Source organism: Orcinus orca, chromosome 5, assembly GCF_937001465.1.
Source record: "Orcinus orca chromosome 5, mOrcOrc1.1, whole genome shotgun sequence".
Lineage (NCBI taxonomy): Eukaryota > Metazoa > Chordata > Mammalia > Artiodactyla > Delphinidae > Orcinus > Orcinus orca.
This window is the reverse complement of record NC_064563.1, coordinates 90286871-90308576: the sequence shown is the minus strand read 5'-3', so window position 1 is coordinate 90308576 and position 21706 is coordinate 90286871. Positions and strand designations below refer to the sequence as shown.

Here is a 21706-nt window from a genome sequence, read left to right as displayed (position 1 = left end):
GCGTAACACTGAGCGCGCCTGCGCAATGGGCGCCAGGTCCGCTTTTGCTCAGTCGGGTAGTTATTGTGCTTTTTGTTCCGGAATAGGAGGGTCGGGTCCAAAGGCTTATTCGCCTTTCTTTTCCTCCCATAGATTCTCTGCGTATGGATCCTAAAAGCTACCGCTGCTGCTGCTGCTGCGGACCTAGACAGTTACTGTCTTAGCTTTAGGATGTACGCTCTTCCACTAGAAGCTCTTCCAAGGGACCGAGGTAACCGCGCCCCCCGGGACAAGGAAGTGCGCGTGCGTTTGAGGGGAGGGTGCCCCAGACGAGATGCCTCCTGCGCATGTGTGACAAGAAGGCGTTCCTAGATCGTGGAGGGAAAGCTGCTCTTCCCGAGAAGGGGAGGTGTCTCTTTGGCCTTGGTAGGTTTACGCCCACCTTGGGCTGTGGGCATTGGTATTTCCAGCCCATCTCTCACCAATCCCCCAGGCACTGTGCACTATCCTTACTCTGGGTTGCTTTGGGTAGTTACCCGACCTGGAGTTTAATGGCCTTAACATATCAAAAGAGGGCCTTAGAGCCATTGATTTCTAAGTCGTCTTCTACTTCCAACAGTAGTTCAGTATAAATTAACACAGTGTTTCAGATATTTCTATTTCGGTCATTATTGTAACGAAATCTTTCCCATCAAGCTCTTTTTCTTCCTCCTATGGAAAAACTGCTACTGAGGAGAAAAATACAAGTATGAAATTATCTTCTAGAGCAAAGTTGCTCATAAGAATGAAAGTTAAAGAATTGCTTTTCTGCAGAATCCTGCAGTCCTAAAATGTCCTACCTTTGGCAGCACTTCTAAGCTGGCTCTTGCCTTTTCAATCTCTAGAGTTCCCCCTCCTATCAAATTTTGACTCTTTCCTTTCCCCATAGTTTCCCTTGTACTCCCCAACTTTTTTGCTTTGGGTATAGGCATAACCAGACATTTAAAAAATTCCTTTTCTGTTCTTCACAAATCAGTGGTATTTGCATTATGCTTAATCTGCCAGCAGGGTTGCTCATGAACTTGTTCTTCTCTTTAAGGCAATTAAAAAACAGTGGAATGGAAAGCAATTATTGTGGTCATCCCGTGTTAAGCTCCTCTTCAGCAATGTATACATTCCTGCTGGGGGCCATATTCATTGCTTTAAGCTCCAGTCGAATCCTACTTGTAAAATATTCAGCCAATGAAGGTAAGTTAAGATTTGGAATATGTATGGAGCACTGCCATCTAATCACACTCTATCTTTCTTGTCTTTAGTTTCCCTTGTATATAAAATGGGGATAATACCCTTTAAAGTATTCTGCTTCATGTCAGTGATAAACCATGTTTAAATTTGGTTCTTTAAACTGTCATTCCTTACCAAGAAAAATTTTTGATGCTGAGTGAAATTTGGGTCAGTTAAGTACAGGATCAAAACCTTTGCAGAACAGATCATAACATCTGACTGTTGGTTTAATCAACAGGTGTTTCTGGGCCTATAGCAATATATATTATAACTTATTTTGAAATAGGAGATACATTTGGTCACTTGGGGTTTGTGAGGTACTATTTTAACTACATAATCAGTGGAGCAGTACAGGTTATTAGCTTTGATAAATACATACTCAGGAAATGTTTTATTATTCTTAATGTAAGAATTTGTATTTAAACAGTTTAATTCCACAAAATTGTGTTGAGAACCTCTCACTAGTTATTGAGTACACGTAAAATCATGACATCATGATCGTTAATGGTCTGCCTGGGGAGTCAGATGTGTACATAAGTCTCTTTTTCAGTTAACATTTCTCTGCCAGGGGCTGGGCTAGATATTACTAGCAGAGTTCAAAGTGCACAAGATATAGACTTTATTCTCAAGAATTCACAGTTTATTAGAAGAGAAATACATGTAAATGCATCATGAAAATACAGTATAATAAGTGCAGTTCTATACCAAAGATACAGAGGTAGTTTTACATAGAAAGTGATATATTCTGTCTGGGAGAGCATGATGTGGACTGTGAAGCAGTCAGGGAACACTTCCCTGATAAGGTGACAGTTGATCCACAAGAAGACAAGGTGGGCAGAGGTATTCAAAACAGAAGCAACAGCCTGTAAAAATGAACAGATGTATTAAAAAAGCAGGATGGATTGTGAGAATGTGTAGTTCAGAATTACTGAGCAAAAAGTTTTAAGGACTTGGACGAGGGGGGAAGGAGTGCTTAGCCAGAGAGGGCAGTAATGATCAGAGCGCTGAGGACTTTATATGTCATGCTAAGCATCTGGGACTTTATTCTCTAGGCCCTAGAGTCTGGGGGACAAGGAATACTTGGAGGAATATAAACGGCAGGTTAAGATGAGAAAGACTGTTATGGTAGCTGGATGGAGAATGGATTAAAGGGGAAGAGAAGTAGCCAGTTAGGGGGTTATTACAAATTCAAGCCACAGATGATGAAAACTAACCAAGGCTTTTGAAGTAGGAATTGAGAAGAGAGGATAGATTCAAGAAATATTCTAAACATAGAAAAGATAAGACCTGGAGAATGTGTGGAATGTGGAGATTAAAGGAGATGAAGTATTGGATAGTTCAGAGGTTTCTGGTTTGGATGCTGAGTAGATCAATGATGTTCTCAACTGAGATGGAGACTAAGGAAGGAAGAGCAGTTGGACAGAGCTCAGAGAAATTAACAGTTTTAGCTCTTGTACCTTCCATGAGGCCAGGAGCTGTGTCCTTGTTTACTGCTGTATCCTGCAGTGTTTAGCACTTCACACATGTCAAGGAAATGCCAGTTAAGTGAATAAATAGGAGATAGTCATTCATATGGACATGTTTAGTGAGCATTAAATGTTCCAGAATACAGATTTGGAAACATTTATATTAAATTGACATTTAAAACTCGAGGAGCGGAGGGCTCATTCAGGGTAACCACACAGAATGAGAAAATAACAAAGAGCCAAGGAATGCCAGCATTTAACAGGAGTGCTGACGCTCAGAGGACATTAAGAAGGAATTAGAGAGGTGAGAGAACTAAATGCACTTGACTTATAGAAGGGAGTTTGACTGGGAGGAAATTGCAACATCAGGATAAGATAAGGATTAAAACCCACTCTTGGGAATTAGTAATTAGAAGATGTTTGGTAATCTCAGGAACTAGGTAGTTGGAGTACTGTGGTGGGATTAGAAACCAAACTGCTTGGGGGCAAGATCTGAGTGGAAAGTGGGTACAGTGGAGATAATGAATATTGACACTTTTATGGAGATTAGGAGGAGGTATGGTAGCTGGAGAGGGAGGATCTTATATTTTATTTTTTTTGGTTGGGAGTTTTGAACATATTTGTAGGAGAGGAGAGGAAGCCAGTTAATTGAAAGATAAAGGAGATATACTGAAGCCCGAGGAAATAATTATTGGAGCAAAGCCCCTGAAGAGAATGGAAGGTTTTAATGGGGAGAATGGGTAAACAGTGGGGCCATGGCTCCTCTCTCTGGGAGTGAAGGGAAACCAATAAGGATGAATGTGGCGTAGATAAGGTTGAAGTGTGGGCAGAAGAGTGGAGAGAGGTCACACATGATGCTGTGATACGATACGGGATCAACCATGAGAGAAATGCAAGGAGAAAAACAAAAATGATGAAAAGCAAGAATGACTTAAAGAGCAGTGACAAGAGTTTGAAAGTTGTGATATGAAGCCCCCCCCCATTTGTGTGCGTGCATGTTTGCTCATGTGTATCGTGCTAGAAAGTAAAGCAAAGTATTGTTGGAGGATAATGGAAATGTGATTTCAGTATAACTTTGAGCTCAGAAGAGGGAGGAAGAGATGTTTTTAACTGAGCTTTGAATAATGGAGAAAGTTTAACAGCCAATTAAGTGCCTACTAAGTGCAGAACACTTAACTGCCAGGTTTAGGATGTCTTACAAGACATGATCCCTGTCTTGTAAGAAGCTTACTTTTTAAAATTTATTTATTTAATTTGTTTGTTTGTTTTTATTTTTGGCTGTGTTGGGTCTTCGTTGCTGCGCGCGGGCTTTCTCTAGTTGCAGCGAGCGGGGGCTACTCTTCGTTGCGGTGCACGGGTTTCTCATTGTGGTGGCTTCTCTTGTTGCGGAGTACGGGCTCTAGGTGCGTGGGCTCAGTAGTTGTGGCGCATGGGCTTAGTTGCTCCGCGGCATGCGGGATCTTCCCGGACCAGAGCTCGAACCCATGTCGCCTGCATTGGCAGGCGGATTCTTAACCACTGCGCCACCAGGGAAGCCTCAAAGCTTACATTTTAAGGGTAAGACATACAACATAAAAAATAACTATAATACAATGTTACAAGTACTGTTATAGAGGTTTATAGGTAGTGTTACCCGAAAGCAGGGTTCACCTCTTGGTAGGTGTTGAGCCAAAAGACACAACCAAGCCAAAGATCGGGAGAAGGAAGGGTTTATTATTACTTGTAGCAAGTAAGGAGGACACCAGGGATCTTTCCCAAAGCAGTGTCTTCCCAAACAGCAAAATTGGGGAAATTTTAAGCTAAAGGGTACATGCATTTTATGAAGGGGCTTGGGTGGTTGACAGAATCCAGCTTTAGTTGATTGAAGTCAGGAGGGTCAGAAAAGGTCAGCATCATCATCCAGTTCTAGTTGATCTGGTGGTTGAGCAATGCAGGCTCATCTTTACCATTGAAACTGAACTGGGAGTCTTTACAACTGATATATTATCTTTGCTATTGTCACTCTCTTGCTGGATAACAGTTTATTCCTGCATTCTTTTGTTCCCTTAAGATCCTTAATTACTGAGACCTGTTCAAGGACCAGCATTATGGCCAGGCTTAAGTCACAAGATGGCTTAGGCCAAAAATGGCTTCTCTTATGTCCAGAAAGCCACGCCTGGTTCTCTTTCTCTGGGGACCCCCTACCCTATCTGTTTACACTAGTGCTACAGGATCAGAGATGAATAAAGGATTGATTATGCATAGGTTGTGAAGGTCAGGGAAAACCACAGAAAAGAGGAAGAAAGAGTGTTCTGGGGAGCAAGAATGTCGAGTTGGCTTTTTTCCTTTGTACTTGGCTTTTTTCCTTTGTACTTGGCCAGTTTTTTCATATGACAACCAAGGGAAACAAGTAAATATTTTTGAGAAAATGCATTCCTCAAAATAGTAACTAATAAAATTTATGTTTGTCCTTGGCAAAATCATAGAGCAAGTTGTTTGTAAGCATTTTAGAAAAAGGAGAGAAATAACAGCTAAGTCAAGATATACTAACCAAACCTCATTTCCTAATTAGATTGACTTGTAGGTTGGGATATAGCTTCCTGATTGGTCAGTGGGATTGGATGTGTCAGTGTGTTTGTCCACCGAAGAGCCCTGGGCCAGTTGCCTCTTGCCTCAAGCCGCTTCCTTCTGTTACCACAACATACTGTTTGTCCCAGAGTGCCTAACAAATACTGTTTTCCATGTGTACCATGATATGAAACAGATAGGAAAACTCTGAGTTCAGGGAATATCACAGACAGAGTGTATTTAAGCAAGGCAGACAAGTCACACAAGAGGAATCATGAGCTGGGTAATAATTCAGCCACCTAGATTGATAGCTGTTTGATTAGTCAGGCCCTGATTGTTAGTTAATGGTCAACTTAGAAGGTGATCTCTAATGCCACAAAGCTTTCTTCGCCTGTAGCCCTAGCCTCCTCAACACATTTTTCAGGAACTCGAAGGAAAACATGAGAGGCATATCTCTCAATTTCAAGGATAATAAAACGCTCAATGAGGTAAGGGGAATTCACGTTAGGTGAATTGATTCAAAAATCCAAAAGAGCCAAAACCAACTGGATGAAGTTTAATATAACCAGTCTTTTGCGGTACGCGGGCCTCTCACTGTTGTGGCCTCTCCCATTGCGGAGCACAGGCTCCAGACGCACAGGCTCAGCGGCCATGGCTCACTGGCCCAGCTGCTCCGCAGCATGTGGGATCTTCCCGGACCGGGGCACGAACCCGTGTCCCCTGCATTGGCAGGCGGACTCTCAACCACTGTGCCACCAGGGAAGCCCAATATAACCAGTCTTAAAGTCCAACTTTTAAGTTTAGAAACAGCTCTAAATTATTTACTGTATGTAAGCATTATATAGAGCAAAATTTATAATTAAAAAACATTTCTGTTACATTTCAGAGAACAAATATGATTATCTTCCAACTACTGTGAATGTGTGCTCAGAACTGGTGAAGCTGGTTTTCTGTGTGCTTGTGTCATTCTGGGTTCTAAAGAAAGGTGAGTCTTGAAATGGTATTATATACTGGTTAAAAATCACAGGATCAAAAAATTTTAGAACTGAAAGGAACATTTTGTATCAGTTAGTCTAGCCCATTAATTTTATATATGAGGATACTAAGATACAAATAGAAATATGATTACTCATGTTTTGCAGGTGAGGAGCAGACTCAGAGAGTAAGTAGTAAGTGTTAATGTGGTGCTGGGTAGGAGGGGGCAAAGCCTGGACTCCAACCCACATGTCCTAGCGTCCCGTCCACTGTGCTGCCTCTTGACTTGTTCCTGTGGTGGGTCACACAGCGAGTTAGTTTTTGTTCAAATTCAGGATTATCTAAATCACTACTGTCTGACGTGATATGTAGCATACTGCAAAACAATCCCCATTGCCTTTAGGGGGATAGCATAGCGCTTTGGAGTCAGAGAGACTGTATTCTAGGGCAGATTATTTTACTTTTCTGAGCTCCAGTTTCATCAACTATCAAATAAGTATCAAATAAGGGTGCAAATAGTATCAAATAAGGGTACTAATCCTTCCTCAGATCAAAAGTATGTACCCTTTTGTGGCTATTAATTCTCCAGTTATTGAACCTTAGCTCTCTCTACTACTTTGATCCACCTTCCCACATGAGGTAGACATAGAGTTTACACTATTAAAGGGCTTGCCCAAGAAGTTGTCTTTTCATTCTCAGAGGTTTCAATCTTTGCAGAGTTTCTAGTTAGTGGAATACAATTCTTAATCTCATGAAATTCATGAAGTATTTACAGGGGTTAGACTTAAATTGTTTTCTATCTTTTCATTTTATTTTACATTCTCTGTTATAGTACCTTCTTAAGTTTTTGTAAACCTAGAGATAGGAGAATAACTCATACTAGGATGAGCAAAGGTTAATTTTCTCTACTCCCCTGTATATAAACTTTCACTTAGTTATCTCCCTTTCCTGATTCCCTCACCCACCACAGCACCACCGTCCCGGCCCCAGGAAAAAAAATCCCAGCATGAACGCTACATTTTTTGTTCCACTTATTTTAACTTGTTGATCTCTCTTGGCTTTATGCTCAGAGTAGTAAGAGAAAACATAAGTGTGTCCTGAGTTGCCTTCTTCAGTAATACGTCTGTCTCAAGTTAGCAGGAACTAAGAAAATCAATATTCCTAAAGTGTTGCTGTTGTCAGAGATGAGCACGGTGGTGGGGTGAAGAAAGACCATAATGGAATCATGTGTAGTCCTTGATTTCTCAAGGCTAATAGTCACTTATGAAAGCATGTTCATTAAGTCTCTTTTAAAGAATTATATCAGAAATTAAATACAATTTACTTTCTCTAAAAATATGTGCATTCTCATCAAGCTCATATATTCATTGCTGTATTTCTTTCTTTAGAAGATCATCAAAATAGAAACTTGAGATGTGGTTCCTGGAAGGAATTCTCTAATTTCATGAAGTGGTCCATTCCTGCCTTTCTTTATTTCCTGGATAATTTGATTGTCTTCTATGTCCTTTCCTATCTTCAGCCTGTAAGTAAATAATGACAAAGAAGATAGCATTGAAAAGACAGAGAAATGAATCCTGGAACTAACCTTTCTCTTTTTTTTTTTTAATCGTTTTCCTTGGCACTGTTAGTTTCTCATTGCCTCACTGGCCTTCCTGAGGTTTGAGCAGAATTATCTGAGCACTGACTTACCAATCCACTTGCAAGACTCTTCCGCTGTGAAAGATAACTATTAAACTGTGCTGACTGATGTGTGGGAGCTGCTTCCTGACCACTGAATCTAGAGCCATCTCTCTCTGTGTAACCTTAACCAGTCTGCCTATTTTCTGAGCCATCCTGTGGTCACCCACCTCTAGTATTAATCTCAACATCCAGGACCTCCAAGCAGACTCCCATGAGTAACTCAGAAAATTATACACTCAGTGTACCGCTCTTTCTTACACTTGTTTTAATGTGGTGTATATGTATTCTTTTGGTATGATTTTCGTTTTCTGTTAGTCCTGTCATTTAACCAAGTTCTTTAAGGGTAGAGATTATATCCTCCCAATCTAACTGCTATCCATAACTGATAATACTAGGTATACTTCTCATCTCCCCTGGCATCCCCTACGCCAATTTAGAGAGCTGTTAGTAATCAGAATTAAAGTTTGGTCTCTTCTGCTTTTACCTATTACTCAGTTTGGATCACGTGTATATTTTCCCCTCTATATTTTCATTTTATAAAACGAAGGTTTCTATTGCCACATTTAAGAAAATGTGTTTTAATTTTCTTTAAAGAGCCAGTTCAGGCATTTTGATCATAAATAGAATTTCTGTTGACACTAGTCCTCTATTTGCAGCCTCTTAAGTATATCCAAATCAGTATGAAAGTGGGGTGAAAAGGAGGGGTCAAGAGGGCACTGAGGTAGAAAACAGGAGTTTGATTCTTTTGCACAATTTAAAAGATTAGAACCAGGCAAGGCCAAACCGCTCTGTAAAATAGAATAGTGTTACCATACCGGCCCAAAGGTAAGGACCTAGGCCAGGGGATCACATGAAGTTGCTTTCAGCTCTGTGATCCATTTTCTTAGTAAAAGTTCATTGCATTTAAAATGTGTCCTCTCCTAAATTCTTTCACTTTGTTTTTCAGATCTGAGAATTCCTCCCAACAACATAATTATTCACATTCAAGAAGTGTATATTTGTTGTGTTTTATTTGCATCCAACAGACTACCTCTAAATTTATATCCCTTTGCTAAACCCCTAGTACCAAAGCAGGAGTGCAACTTCCTGTTCTTACAGCTTCTTGCTTTGCTCTTCCTTCCTGATTGTGTACAACCACAGATATTACAAAATAAATTACTTGGCATACATATTCTGTGTAGTGCTATGCCCACACCTCGTTGGAAAGAATTAAATAGAGATGCATGGAAGTTTGGGGGCAAAGAGCTGTGATATTTTATTTGTTCTATACTATTGCCTGGACAAAGTGGACACAATTCTCCAGGCCAGCAGCAGCGCTGTAACTGATTAATCAGAGCCGCCACTTCCCCACTCTTAACCAGCCACGTACTTTTCTTATCTCCTCTTACTTGTCTCCTAACCAGGGGTTCACAAGCATTCATCTGCAAAGAAAACCTTAAAATAATGGTTCCCATAAAAGTCAGTAGGAAAAGAGCAATATTGTATTCTTGGAATTTTTGCTAGTTGTTATTGGATTTTACTCTTATTTCTTTAATTCAGCTGCATATTAGTCATGTTTGCTGGTTGCATAAGATTGTGGATACTCTTTAGGCTTGGTCAATTTAAAGTGACAGCAAGGAGGAAGGCAGTAGGATTTGTTTTTAGAAATTATTAATATTGTCAGATCCAATTATGGGGGCAGTGATAAATTTCACATTTTCTGGGCCAAAATGTATATATGTTCAGATTAATATTTTCATATGTGAAATTTGACTAAATTCACAAAAACAAACCTTAATAAAATCTGGCTAACACCTTTCTAAGTGTTTAGAACAATGTGAATAAATCCAAAGGACTGTCAAATATAAGTTTGGTAGTGAATCACTGGTATTGAATCACTACAGTTCAACCAGGTATAAATTGATTTAATTCCTAGAGCATTAAAAACGCTTAAAAACCTATACCTCCATCTTCTTAATGTATAAATGGGCCTAACAGTACTTGCTTTCTCTCTACCCACAGAATCAGTGTTAAAAGTCTCTGAGAGCTTGAAAAAGTATGCTTTATAATCATTGTAACCATTATTTCTGGACCTAAACTTATAGAGTTTATACGTATTTCCAGATCTGCACATAAAGATTATTACACAGGCATTTGCTGAATTTCAGCACATTTTCAAAGCCTGTACAATAATTTGATCATATCTACGTAAGTTTAACAAGCAATAAAAATAGAATTTAATCCTCTAGTGAAGTAGCTGCCCTAATAACCCCTCTGGATTTTGACCAAAAAGCTTTTTTTGTCAGGTGAACTTGCACCAAGCTGGGAGATTTCTGAGGTCAGTGCTTTGCTTGGATTGTAACTCTATCTTCTCTTTCTTTCTAGGCCATGGCTGTTATCTTCTCAAATTTTAGCATTATAACAACAGCTCTTCTATTCAGGATAGTGCTGAAGTAAGTAACTTGTTGTGAAAGCATATATCATACTTTAAAATGGTACCGCCTTGTTTCAGATGATATACCCTCTGAATCCCAAGGCCGGGATTTTATTCCTAATTTGCTTTGTGTGTTGGGCAAGTTGTTTAACCCATCTGGAAAGCAGCTGCAGTGTTAGCCTGTCTAAATCCTCTGCGATTCAATGTTTGAAATGTATTTTCTTAGCATCTCAAAAGACAAGAGATGATTGGGTTTTAATTATTTTAATTTTTAGTGCCAGACTTTCAACAAAGAAGTCAATAGCTTTTTTTTTTTTGCAGATTCTCTGTACACTAATAGGGAACCAAGAAGTTCCTAAGATTAATATATTTGTTATTTGGAGTTTGGAGGTGATAAAAAGTGGCAAATTCCTTATTAAACTCCTTGAGGTGACTACGTGATTTAAGCTCTAACTGGCAGAGGATTTGCATGAGGAATCTAGTTAAAATTCCAATTAATAAGAGTGAACTTATTAAACTTTCCAAGTGCTATCACTAATTCATCTCCAGGAGAACGTTTGAATAAAATAAACATTTTTAGTTTAGATAGGCTCTGCTGCAAAGCAAAGGCCAGAATGTCCTAAGGTGATACAGGATCTGGGTACTTAACTCCAGTTTAATTTGTTATTTAATGATGATGATGATGAAAATAAAATTAACTCTCTGTTATATTTGTTGTGATTGTTTTTATTTTAATTTTACATTCACAGTCTCTTTTTAATTTGTTTCTCAATGTGCTGTGTCATAGTGTGTTTTCATAATTGATGTGTACAGAAGGATGAAGGGCTTGGTCCATAGGCACTCAGTAGTTATTTGTTGAATCCCATGATGCATCCAGTACATAAATTATATGAAATTCTTGAAAGGTTTTCTTTTACCCTGAGGAAACATTCAATTTAATAGTTAATGTAAGAGATGGGAAAAAAATGAACATAGCATTTCATCCAATTTAAATTTTAGAGTCACTGAAATTTGCTTTTGCTATCACTTTCTTCATTTTATTTATGAATTGTGAGAATAATTCAATTCAACTAGCAAGTTAAAGAATGCTAATCCAAAAAAACGTTTTAAAGTCTTTAAAATCAGCACGAAAGTCACTTTGTAGGATAAAAGTTGGCTTCTGAGAAAACATATGTAAGCAATCATATTTTTATATTGATTCCTGTGATAAAATTAGGGATGCACTTCCATAAAGGAATAATTGTTGTCTCTGACACACAATAAAATACTCACTATTAATAGGGGAGTGATGGTCTCAAAAACATGTAATTTTTTTGTTTTGTTTGGGGCTTTTTTTTCACTTTTTTTTCAAGTAAAAAAATTTTTTTTTCCTGTGAAGTGACAGTTTATGAGTACACATGGTATTATACTTAAGTTATTATATAATACATAAGTATTATGTCAAAATTAAATTAATAACTGAATTTACCAAAGAGAAGTTTAAAGGTATTTCCTGACTTGAAATTGGCTAGTGGCTCTAGCTATGCCCAGAGTTGTTTGTTTTTTTTAATGACCCCAGAGCATGAGCAGGGCTGTGGGCCAAGGTGAGGGGCACTTGGAAAAGCCCTGCCCAGGGTGGCCCGACTGCCATGTGGGCAGCTGCGCGGGGATGCTCTCCACCAGTGACTAGAAAACACTAAGGTCTCCTCAGGGCCTTTCTACCCTATTTCGACTTAACCCCACAATGACCCCATGAGATAGGTGCAGTTAGGCTGAGTCTGTGCCTGGAACCCAGAGCCACTAAGCATTTTGCAGCCCTCAGGCAGCTCCCTTTGGCTGTAGAAGAGGGAGTGTAGGTGGATAGGCTGGGGGCAGAGGGGCAAACAACGTTATGAACTACAGTTCAAACTTTTTTTTTTTTAACATATTTTACCTCTTAATATTCAAAGCAGTAATATGGATTCTTAGGCATGTGTTTGCTTTGTTGTTAATACCACTCTGTTTTGAATCCTTAGAAGTTCTTTAGATTAAAGAAACAATAAAAGCACTCCATTTTTATTATTTCCACAAGCACTTAGTTCCCAGAATGGGTCTTAGTTTGACTAATTCACAAACCAGCACTTGAAGCTACTCTAAATAGTGAAGCTAAAATGTGGTAATTAATAATGTCTTTTATGGGAATGCCTTTTAAGTATTACCTATTATTATATTTTAAAATCAACTTTGTTCTATTTTGATCTTTTTGTTGGTGATAGTGTATGTTGTTTGTTAGTTTTTCCCTATTTAATCTACTCTTCATGAGTCATTTGATGGTCTTTTGCCCGTGGCAATAAAATTTTGACCTAAGAATAGCTTGAGTTCTATCACAAGTTCTTAATTTGTTTGCCATAAATAACTCATTTAGAATATCAAAGCTCTTGTCTTATACTTGCCTCTAGCAGAGCTATCAAATAACCTTTCCCATACAGGTAAAGGATATAAGGCTATACAGGTAGAAAAAAATAAGTCCAGTGACGAATGTAAAACTTACTTGTAAGAATTTGAAAGTGAGAAAAAGTGAAAAGTATCATCATTCAAATGTCTTATTCTAAACCCCATGTGAATGCATAGATTTCCTCCTTGAAGTATAGTTACTGGTTCAAAGTGGAAATGTGGCAGGCATGCCTCAAAGCCCTATTGGTTTGCTCTTAAGGCTTGGCAAAGTTGTATAATCTTGTTTGCTAGGCTTTAGGGAATAATAATGTCAGCCTGAACATCGAGATTTGGGAGATTAGAGAGCGAAACCAAGACCAGCACTTATTTTTACCTAAAAAATGTATATAAGTTTCTGTGATTTCTTCAAAGGGAAGGGAAAAAATTATTAAAAAACACATTTTGAAACATATGTTGGATGTCTTAGAAGTTACGGTGAACTTTACTTTCTGAACCAGCAGAAAAAATAAAAGTGCCACTCAGTAATAACAAGCATTTCTCCAAAACCATTCATTCACTTGATAAATATTTATAATTTCCCTTGATAAATCTGCCCTTGGTCACTCTTTGTGCTATTTAGAAAGTTATGATGCATGGTTTCTTGTAAAAAGTTATGTCTTTCCACTTAAATATTTTCTTGCTCTGCTTTGGTTTACCACCAGATATGGTAGAAATGCTCATATCTGACACAATTTGGACCTAATTGTTGAGTTACTAGGAAAACTCAAAGTAGGGATGTCATTTAAAATATATATATATACTTTAGACAATTTAACTTAAGGTATGTAAGTGTCGATTCATCATTCTTTTGATGGTTCAAAGTGGAACCATGGTTCAAAGTGCAACCTTTCCTTTGCATACGTGTGGGGTTTGCTGATTGGAGTTCTTTGGCTTCTTTCTTGCTTGAACCTACATTCATTACACATCGTCTGTGGTTTCTGGTTTCAATTTCATTATAGTGGAGCAAGCCTTAAGTATATTTTTAAAGTAGATTCTTCTGAATTTTTATTATTCATTCCCTAAGCTTAAACTAACTTACCTGTACCTAATTCAAAGGCAGGTTTTTTGTCTTGAGATTTGCCTTTTGTCCTCCCAAAGCATTCAACTTAGTTTTCATGAAAACAGCAATCCTTTTCATTCACTCATAATTTATGATTTCTGTAATCATTAAAATATATAATTACAATAATGAGGTCACCTGGCAAAAACACGTTTTGGAACAGAGACTCTTTGTGAGCAAACAGTTCACTTGGGAGCAGAGGCCTTCAGGTTCAGCAGCCTTCCAGCCAGAGGCATTCAGCTCTGCGCATCAATCTGAATGTTTTACTGGGGCAGTGGAGAGGTCGGTTAAGTGAGTTTCTACTGTTGAATCCCCTAAGCGGTAAGGAGCAAACTTTTTCAAACTCTTTCGTGCCTAATCAGTCATCATTTATAAGAGTGCAGATCCTCAGCTGCCTTTATAGGATGATTTATTGTTTTATTTTCTTTGCTAAAAATCTGTTTTCACCCTAATCCTTAATAATTTTTACCTTCCTAGAACATTATCTTGAATGAGTAATTATTTGCAGTAGTTACCGGTTAGCTTATTTAAGGCTTTATTTCCTTGGATTCTTTTTTCTCCATGTCAATATTAGTGGAAGATCTATAGCCGTCAGAATTGAAAACTTCTAAAGGACCTGTAGAGTATATCATTGCCTCATTTATCTTGACTTATAGTACTTGGTTATATAATGAGTTTTATAAATTGAGCACCCATTTTTCATCTCTGTCTTTTCGGTTTCTGTTCCATTTGCTTTCTACTACTAAATGTGTACCACCTGCACCTTCAGAAATGTATGTGACTAGCTGACAGTTTCTGACCTCATGGACTATAAGGCTCTGTTGGTCTCATCACTGCATGCTAGATCTGGTTATATGAAAGTGTATACACAAGAAGACATATAGGGAGCACAGGTGTGCTGCTGCCTGTGCTATCTGTGCAGTTAGCAGTTTCACAGCATGAAGCTCTATGGAAACATTGGTGAAATCAGACACATATTCCTGTACAGGCATCCTGGGAACTCAGAATTATACTTAAGAGGTGCATTGGTCCAGAGGAGAACTTACAAAACCATAGCTCAGACTCCTTCCTTGCTCTTTCATAAATACATGACCTTAGAGAAGTCAGTTAAACTCTGAGAACCATTTCCTCCTCTAGAACGGAAACTGCCTGACCCATAGTAGGTGCTCAACAAAGGCTCCAAAATTCTTGCAACTTCAGTTCTCACCTGTTGCTTTACATGTCTGCCTTTGCTCATGTTACTCTCTGTGCTTGGTGTGCCTCTTCTCCACCTGACTAATCGATCTTCAAACTTGAAGGTGTTCCCCCCAAAAGCCTCCCTGGATGCCCCCACCTGAGTCCCATACCCCTCTTTCCTTAGTCAATGTACCTTCTTGTAGCCTTTGTATAGACTCTTGCCTCTTCCTGGGTATATTGCCAACTCCCTTTTCACATGAGAAACTTCAATTTATTTCTCATCTTTCAGCCTAAGTGTCATTTCCTCTTCGAAGCACTACCTGACTCTATTTCCAGACTCAGGTGTTGTTCCTCAGTGTACCCCAATTGTTCTGTGTATCATATGTCACACATTATATTGTCATTATTTAGTTCCATGGCTCACTCCGTATTAAAGTGTAAATTCTTTGAGGATGGAGACCAAGTCTTTTTTCTTTTCCCAGCGTGCCTGGCACATAGTTGCTGCTTATTAAATGTCTGTTGAACTGAATGAATTTGCAAAATGGAATAATAATCATCACATCCTCCATATCTGAAAAGTTTGTTGTTAGGAAAAATAAAGAAATAAATAAAGCATTGTTAGGACTTCATCAACTGAAACACTGAAAATATTTTTTCCTTGCCTTATCAAACAGTTTGCTGTATAATATTTTATGATCAGGCCATGAATCTGGGAACTAGCTTCCTCCTTAAATCATTTCTGGGTCATGAATACCTTTGAAAATTTGACGGATCTTTGAAGGATCACCTGGTGGGGGTGGGGAAGACCAGGAATTCACCTATGTAGAAGATTTGGCACACACTGCAAGAATTCACAGATATCCTAAGCTCGTCACATTTTTTCTGGTTCATGGAAACTAGATTGAGAATCCCTGCTATAACTTATTTTATCACGAGATTAAAAAGTGATCGTACCAAACATCTAAGATCAGTTCCCAAGGTAGGAAGGAGGCTTAGTTAAACCTATAGGTTAAAAGGAAACTTAAAATGAGAAGAAATGACTGAATGGCCTTAAGGGACAGCTACTATAAAAGCAGATAAAAAATAAGTTCAAGGGGCTTCCCTGGTGGCGCTGTGGTTGAGAGTCCGCCTGCCGATGCAGGGGGCGTGGGTTCGTGCCCCGGTCCGGGAAGATCCCACATGCCACGGAGCGGCTGGGCCCGTGAGCCATGGCCGCTGAGCCTGCGCGTCCGGAGCCTGTGCCCCGCAACAGGAGAGGCCACAGCGGTGAGAGGCCCGCGTACTGCAAAAAATAAATAAATAAGTTCAAGGGCTTCCCTGGTGGCGCAGTGGTTGAGAGTCCGCCTGCCGATGCAGGGGATGCGGGTTCATGCCCCGGTCCGGGAAGATCCCACACGCCGCAGAGCAGCTGGGCCCGTGAGCCGTGGCCGCTGAGCCTGCGCGTCCGGAGCCTGTGCTCTGCAACGGGAGAGGCCACAACAGTGAGAGGCCCGCGTACCAAAAAAAATAATAATAATAATAAGTTCAAGAAGCAGACACACCCTGACGGGTTTCCTTTGAACTTGAATTGTGGGGAATGCAGGCAAAAACAGTATGGTTCATGCCACCAAGTACTCAAGTGATTTGAGTTTTCAGTAGACACAGTTGATAGGGGAGGAGGAAAAAAGACCAGTATTAAAATCTCTTTTTTCATCTTTGAACAGGAGGCATCTAAACTGGATACAGTGGGCTTCCCTCCTGATTTTGTTTTTGTCTATTGTGGCCCTCACTTCTGGGACTGAGACCTCACAGCATAACCTGGCAGGACATGGATTTCATCACGATGCCTTCTTCAGCCCATCCAATTCCTGTCTTCTTTTCAGAAGTGAGTGCTCCGGAAAAGACAATTGCACGGCAAAGGAGTGGACTTTTTCTGAAGCTCAGTGGAACACCACGGCCAGGGTTTTCAGTCATATCCGTCTTGGCTTGGGCCATGTTCTTATTATAGTCCAGTGTTTTATTTCTTCGATGGCCAATATCTATAATGAAAAGATACTGAAGGAAGGGAACCAGCTCACTGAAAGCATCTTTGTACAGAACAGCAAACTCTATTTCTTTGGCATTCTTTTTAATGGGCTGACCCTGGGCCTTCAGAGCAGTAACCGTGATCAGGTTAAGAACTGTGGGTTTTTTTATGGCCACAATGCATTTTCAGTAGCCCTTATTTTTGTAACTGCATTCCAGGGCCTCTCAGTGGCCTTTATTCTGAAGTTCCTGGATAACATGTTCCATGTCTTGATGGCCCAGGTCACCACTGTCATCATCACAACGGTGTCTGTCTTGGTCTTTGACTTCAGGCCCTCCCTGGAGTTTTTCATAGAAGCCCCGTCAGTTCTTCTCTCCATATTTATTTATAATGCCAGCAAGCCTCAAGGTCTGGAATATGCACCTAGGCAAGAAAGGATCCGAGATCTAAGCGGCAGTCTTTGGGAGCGCTCCAGTGGGGTAAGTTTGTGACGATGCCGCATTTTTGCCTGTTCTTCCCAAATTCAAAGTGTAGTTATACAAGAAAAGAAATAGATCAGTGCTGATTTGGCACAGGGCGTATTGGATCTCTCTGTGACTTACCGTTCAACAAACATTTGTTGGACTCCTTATGTATAAGGGCTCATGATAATGCTGTCAGGGGTTGAGAAAAAGTATAAATCACAGTCTCAAGGACCTTATGCATTAGTTGTATCATAGAATATTACAGTCACAGAACCAGAAGATGCATCACAGGTTATCTTGTCTAGTCTCCTAGTATTACAAGTGAGGAAACAGACTCAGAGAGGCTAACTGGGTTACAGATAGTAAGTGAAAGAACTGGTACCAAACCCATTCATTACTCTTTCCACCCCACTGTAGTTGGGGAAACAAGCCTCATTCGTAAGAAAAGTTGATCTTTGACATTAGTAAGTCTTGTTAAATATAAGTCAAAAGCCTGGCTTCTTTCTTTTCGCTGTAGTTTTTCGTCAACCAGAGTGTGCCAGAAGGGCAACCTTGTTTATCTCGCTAAGACGGTGGTTCCCAAGGTTCCCAAAAGGATCGCTGCAAATGCATAGTGATCTCTTGGAGGCTCAAGTTACGAGATATATATTTAAATAAAACATGAAATGGAGTCCTCTATCTAGGTTTAAATTTACAGTTTTCATGACAACACAAAATATGAGATAGTTCACACAATGAACATTTTACTCTTCGGGAAAGTTAACCTATTTCTTATTAGATACAGTTCATGGCAAAGCTTCCCTCAGTAATGCCTCTGAACTGATGATATTTACAACAGATTCTTAAGATGAAAAAATTAGAAGGCTGCTCTGATATCAGTTAGAATATAGATTTGGAAATCCTGTATTGTTTTCCAACAGTCTAATAACACTGCTTGCCCTACTTTTTTAGGTAGAAGAAAATCAATGTAGGTAACAAGGCCTAGTTTATACCTATTTCTGCAGCCTTTAGTCATTTCCCTCCAAGACCAGCAGAGGCCGCTCCTTACTTTGCTCTTGTTAACTTTGAAATTCAAATGTACTGAAGTGTATTCCAATTTTTTATCTCATTGTATGCCTGCGGTTAACTTTCCAAGAACTTATTTATTTAATTTCATTTAACAAGATTATAGTTTAATTAAATAAAATCCATGATTTGTTAGTAAGGTTTCTCCTTAGTAATCATTAAAAATGGGACATTTCTAGTTTTGTCCTAATTAATTACTGATTTCATGTTTCCTTGTAGGATGGAGAAGAACTGGAGAGACTTACCAAACCCAAGAGTGATATTGAATCAGATGAAGATGCTTTCTAACTGGTACCCAAATAGTTGGCAGCTCTCATAAACCTTACCTTCACATTTTCAGCATGTGTGATATTTATCTTTCCACTTTGATAAACCAAGAACATTTCTAAAGCATAAAACTCTTTGCATATATCTAACCGCTCCCTAAATAATTCCAACCAAAGCTTAGAGTACCCAAAGGCTAAAAAGTTCTAAGGAACTGACGTAAGAATAATAGTATGGAGACTGCATTAATGGCCTGGTACTTAGTAGGTCAAGATATATTTGCAGATTATTTTCCTTGTTCCTCCATTCCAGAAAACTTGTAATAATCATGTTAGCTGTACCCTATAAATATACAAATAGAGATCAGTTTGCCAGATTTTCAGAATTGTGTAGTTCTGCTCTGCATGCCATAGTCTTCCCTTTTTTATCGTTATAAATATCACCTAGGTTGACCCTTGAATTTTGAGGCCGTGGAGATAGTCATTTTGTAATTAAAAAGCAATGAGACTCTAAAAATGTGGTTGAAGGACCTTAATAACCGGCCACAACATTGATCTGAGAGTAGTGTAGTCTGTGCTAAATGTTTTGCCAAAGAAGCAAATTTTTCAACAAAAATCTCAGAATTTTAATTTTTAGGAATTTGTGGGAAATCTTATTTTTAGTGGTTGTCTTTTGATGTTTTTCTACACAAATAAGCTTCCATTTAGGTGAAAGTTGGTTTCCAGTCCCCACAGTTATCACTTGTGTTTTACATCACTTAAACGAGCTATGGTGGGTTTTTTCTCCTCAGTTTGACCACATGACTCTTGAATTACTCTATTTTGGAGAACTAATAAGCCACTTTTATTAGTTATTAAATAGAACTTATGGCTATTTTATATCTTTATATCATACTCTGTTCCTAAAGGTTGAGACACTGGCTTCAGAATCATGCCAGGTTGTCAGTAAGACTATTGCTGAAGAGTTCTTTTAAAAGAGTCACTTTGCAAACAAATGACTTTTACTGAAATATGAATAGTATTACTCTAAAAAGAGGAAGGCCAGTAATAAATAAAGCACTTTATAGTAACCATATTGCACCCTTAAACTGCATGGTATTTTTTGAGGTATTTTTGCATGCATCCAGTTGAGTCTATGAGGTAGAGAAGTCAGGTGATAGATAATTTAAAAATGAGAAAACAGAAATGACTTGCCCAAGGCCATATGGTGGATGGTGATGGGACAAGTGTTGGCTTCAGCTAATAGACCTGTGTGTTTATAGAGCACTACACTGTAAATGTGAGCTTTAAGTTGTCGTTTTCATGCAGTCTGTACATCTCTTCTTTCCCCTAAATTTCATACAGATAAATATAAGATAATACTATTACATAATCCATCTGTGATATCCAGAACAATATGAATGGCAAGAGTTGGTGGAAATTTATAAATAAAATAACTATTAAACACTTACCTTGTGTTGCCACTTTGTTATATGAGATGGAATGCAGAGTATTTTTAATTTCAAAACGTAATTTCAAAAGAACTTTTAAAACTGTCTCTTTTTCAGTAGATCTTGACTTCTGAGAATAGCAAAACTTTACCTTATCATAGGCGTTCCATCAGAGTAATGTGAAACAGAAAGATTACTTTATTATGGCAATTCATTTTAAGGTAAAGAAAATCAGCTATAGGAAGACCTCACTTTTAGGAAATATAGCATATAAAACATACTTATTAAACACATAAAATTGCAACAGTATTACTTGTGAAGGTATTGCCTACGGGATATATTAAATAGCAGATCCCACTAATTCATGGAGATTGATTTTCTCATTTACAGTTGCTTTTTCACCCTCCTTTTCAGGAAAGCATTTATTGCCCAAAGGAAGGTTTACTCATCTTAATTTACAAATTAAGTAGAGAGAGGGAAGGAGCTGGGACTAAAATGTGAAGTTCTGATGTGGATGCACTGGACCCCTCAACACGGGTTTGACCTGTACGGGTCCACTTATATGCATATTTTTTTTCAATAAATACAGTCCTATACAATCACCGGTTGGTTGAATCCTCGGATGCATAACTGCAGATATGGAGGGCCGGCTCTGGGACATGAGCATCCTCAGATTTTGGTCCGCAGTGGGTCCTGGAACAAATCCCCCGCAGACACCAAGGGACAACTGTATTTTGTGGGCGCTGCTATTTTAATAGGAGAGTAACTGGAAGGTGAGAGGTCTAGAAACCATATCCTATCATCTTAGGTGCTCTTGGATCAAGTGTGTAATCTGGGGAGAGCAAGTGTCATGTGGAAAAAGAAGTAGACTTCTTTCCTGTTCTAAAGAACAAGTTATAGGGTGATGGTTATTCTTTCCTTATAAGGAAGACTCTCCTAACAAATGATACTTTCCAATAATGGAGAAGGCCTTCCTGAAGAGTAGTAGAGAGTAGTAGTAAATTCTCAATCACTGAAGTGTTAAGGAGAGATTGTATCAGCAGTATGTTTTAGAAGAGATTCCATCATTGGTATAGAAGTTGGACTAAGTGATTTCTAAAGTCCCTTCCTATTTTTAGATTCTCTTCTAAGCAGTTTTGACCTACAACTAATGAGCTGAATAGCCTTTGGTTGGACCACAAGTATGGCCTACAGTGACCTGATTCCAGCTCTGTCACTGGTCCTAGGGTCAAACTTCTATCCAGCAATGTGCCTAATCCTGAGGGGAAGCAGGATGTGGCTGTTGGTTATAGAGGGAAAGATGGCTTAGACCCAGATCCCAAATGCTTGGCCAACTGTGTCCTGCTGCCATAGGTTTTCAAGGTCTATATGCAGAGGAGACTCAGCGCAGAGTTACTTTGTTTATAACTCTAAGGCTTTTTGCATCTGAATCCACATGTGGAAGCCCTGTTGCTGGTGACCTGGGTTAG

At 39.0% G+C, this 21706-nt stretch overlaps 1 protein-coding gene across 7 annotated transcripts; it reads left to right on the top strand.

Annotated features, from left to right (window-relative positions):
• Positions 1-47: 47 nt before the first annotated feature.
• On the top strand, positions 48-20257 carry SLC35A5 (solute carrier family 35 member A5). Of its 7 annotated transcripts, none has more exons than XM_049710324.1 (7): positions 48-405; positions 1058-1206; positions 6142-6240; positions 7622-7752; positions 10275-10342; positions 16714-17494; positions 18764-20257. In XM_049710324.1, exons 2-7 carry the CDS (start codon positions 1077-1079, stop codon positions 18830-18832), a joined length of 1278 nt encoding a protein of 425 aa, XP_049566281.1. In that variant the 5' UTR covers positions 48-405; positions 1058-1076; the 3' UTR covers positions 18833-20257. The 7 variants fall into 7 exon arrangements, with proteins under 7 accessions (XP_049566281.1, XP_004272140.1, XP_033288053.1 ...); XM_004272092.4 differs by having other exon boundaries at positions 52-405; positions 7619-7752; XM_033432162.2 differs by having other exon boundaries at positions 53-250; positions 7619-7752.
• The last annotated feature ends 1449 nt before the right edge of the window (positions 20258-21706 follow it).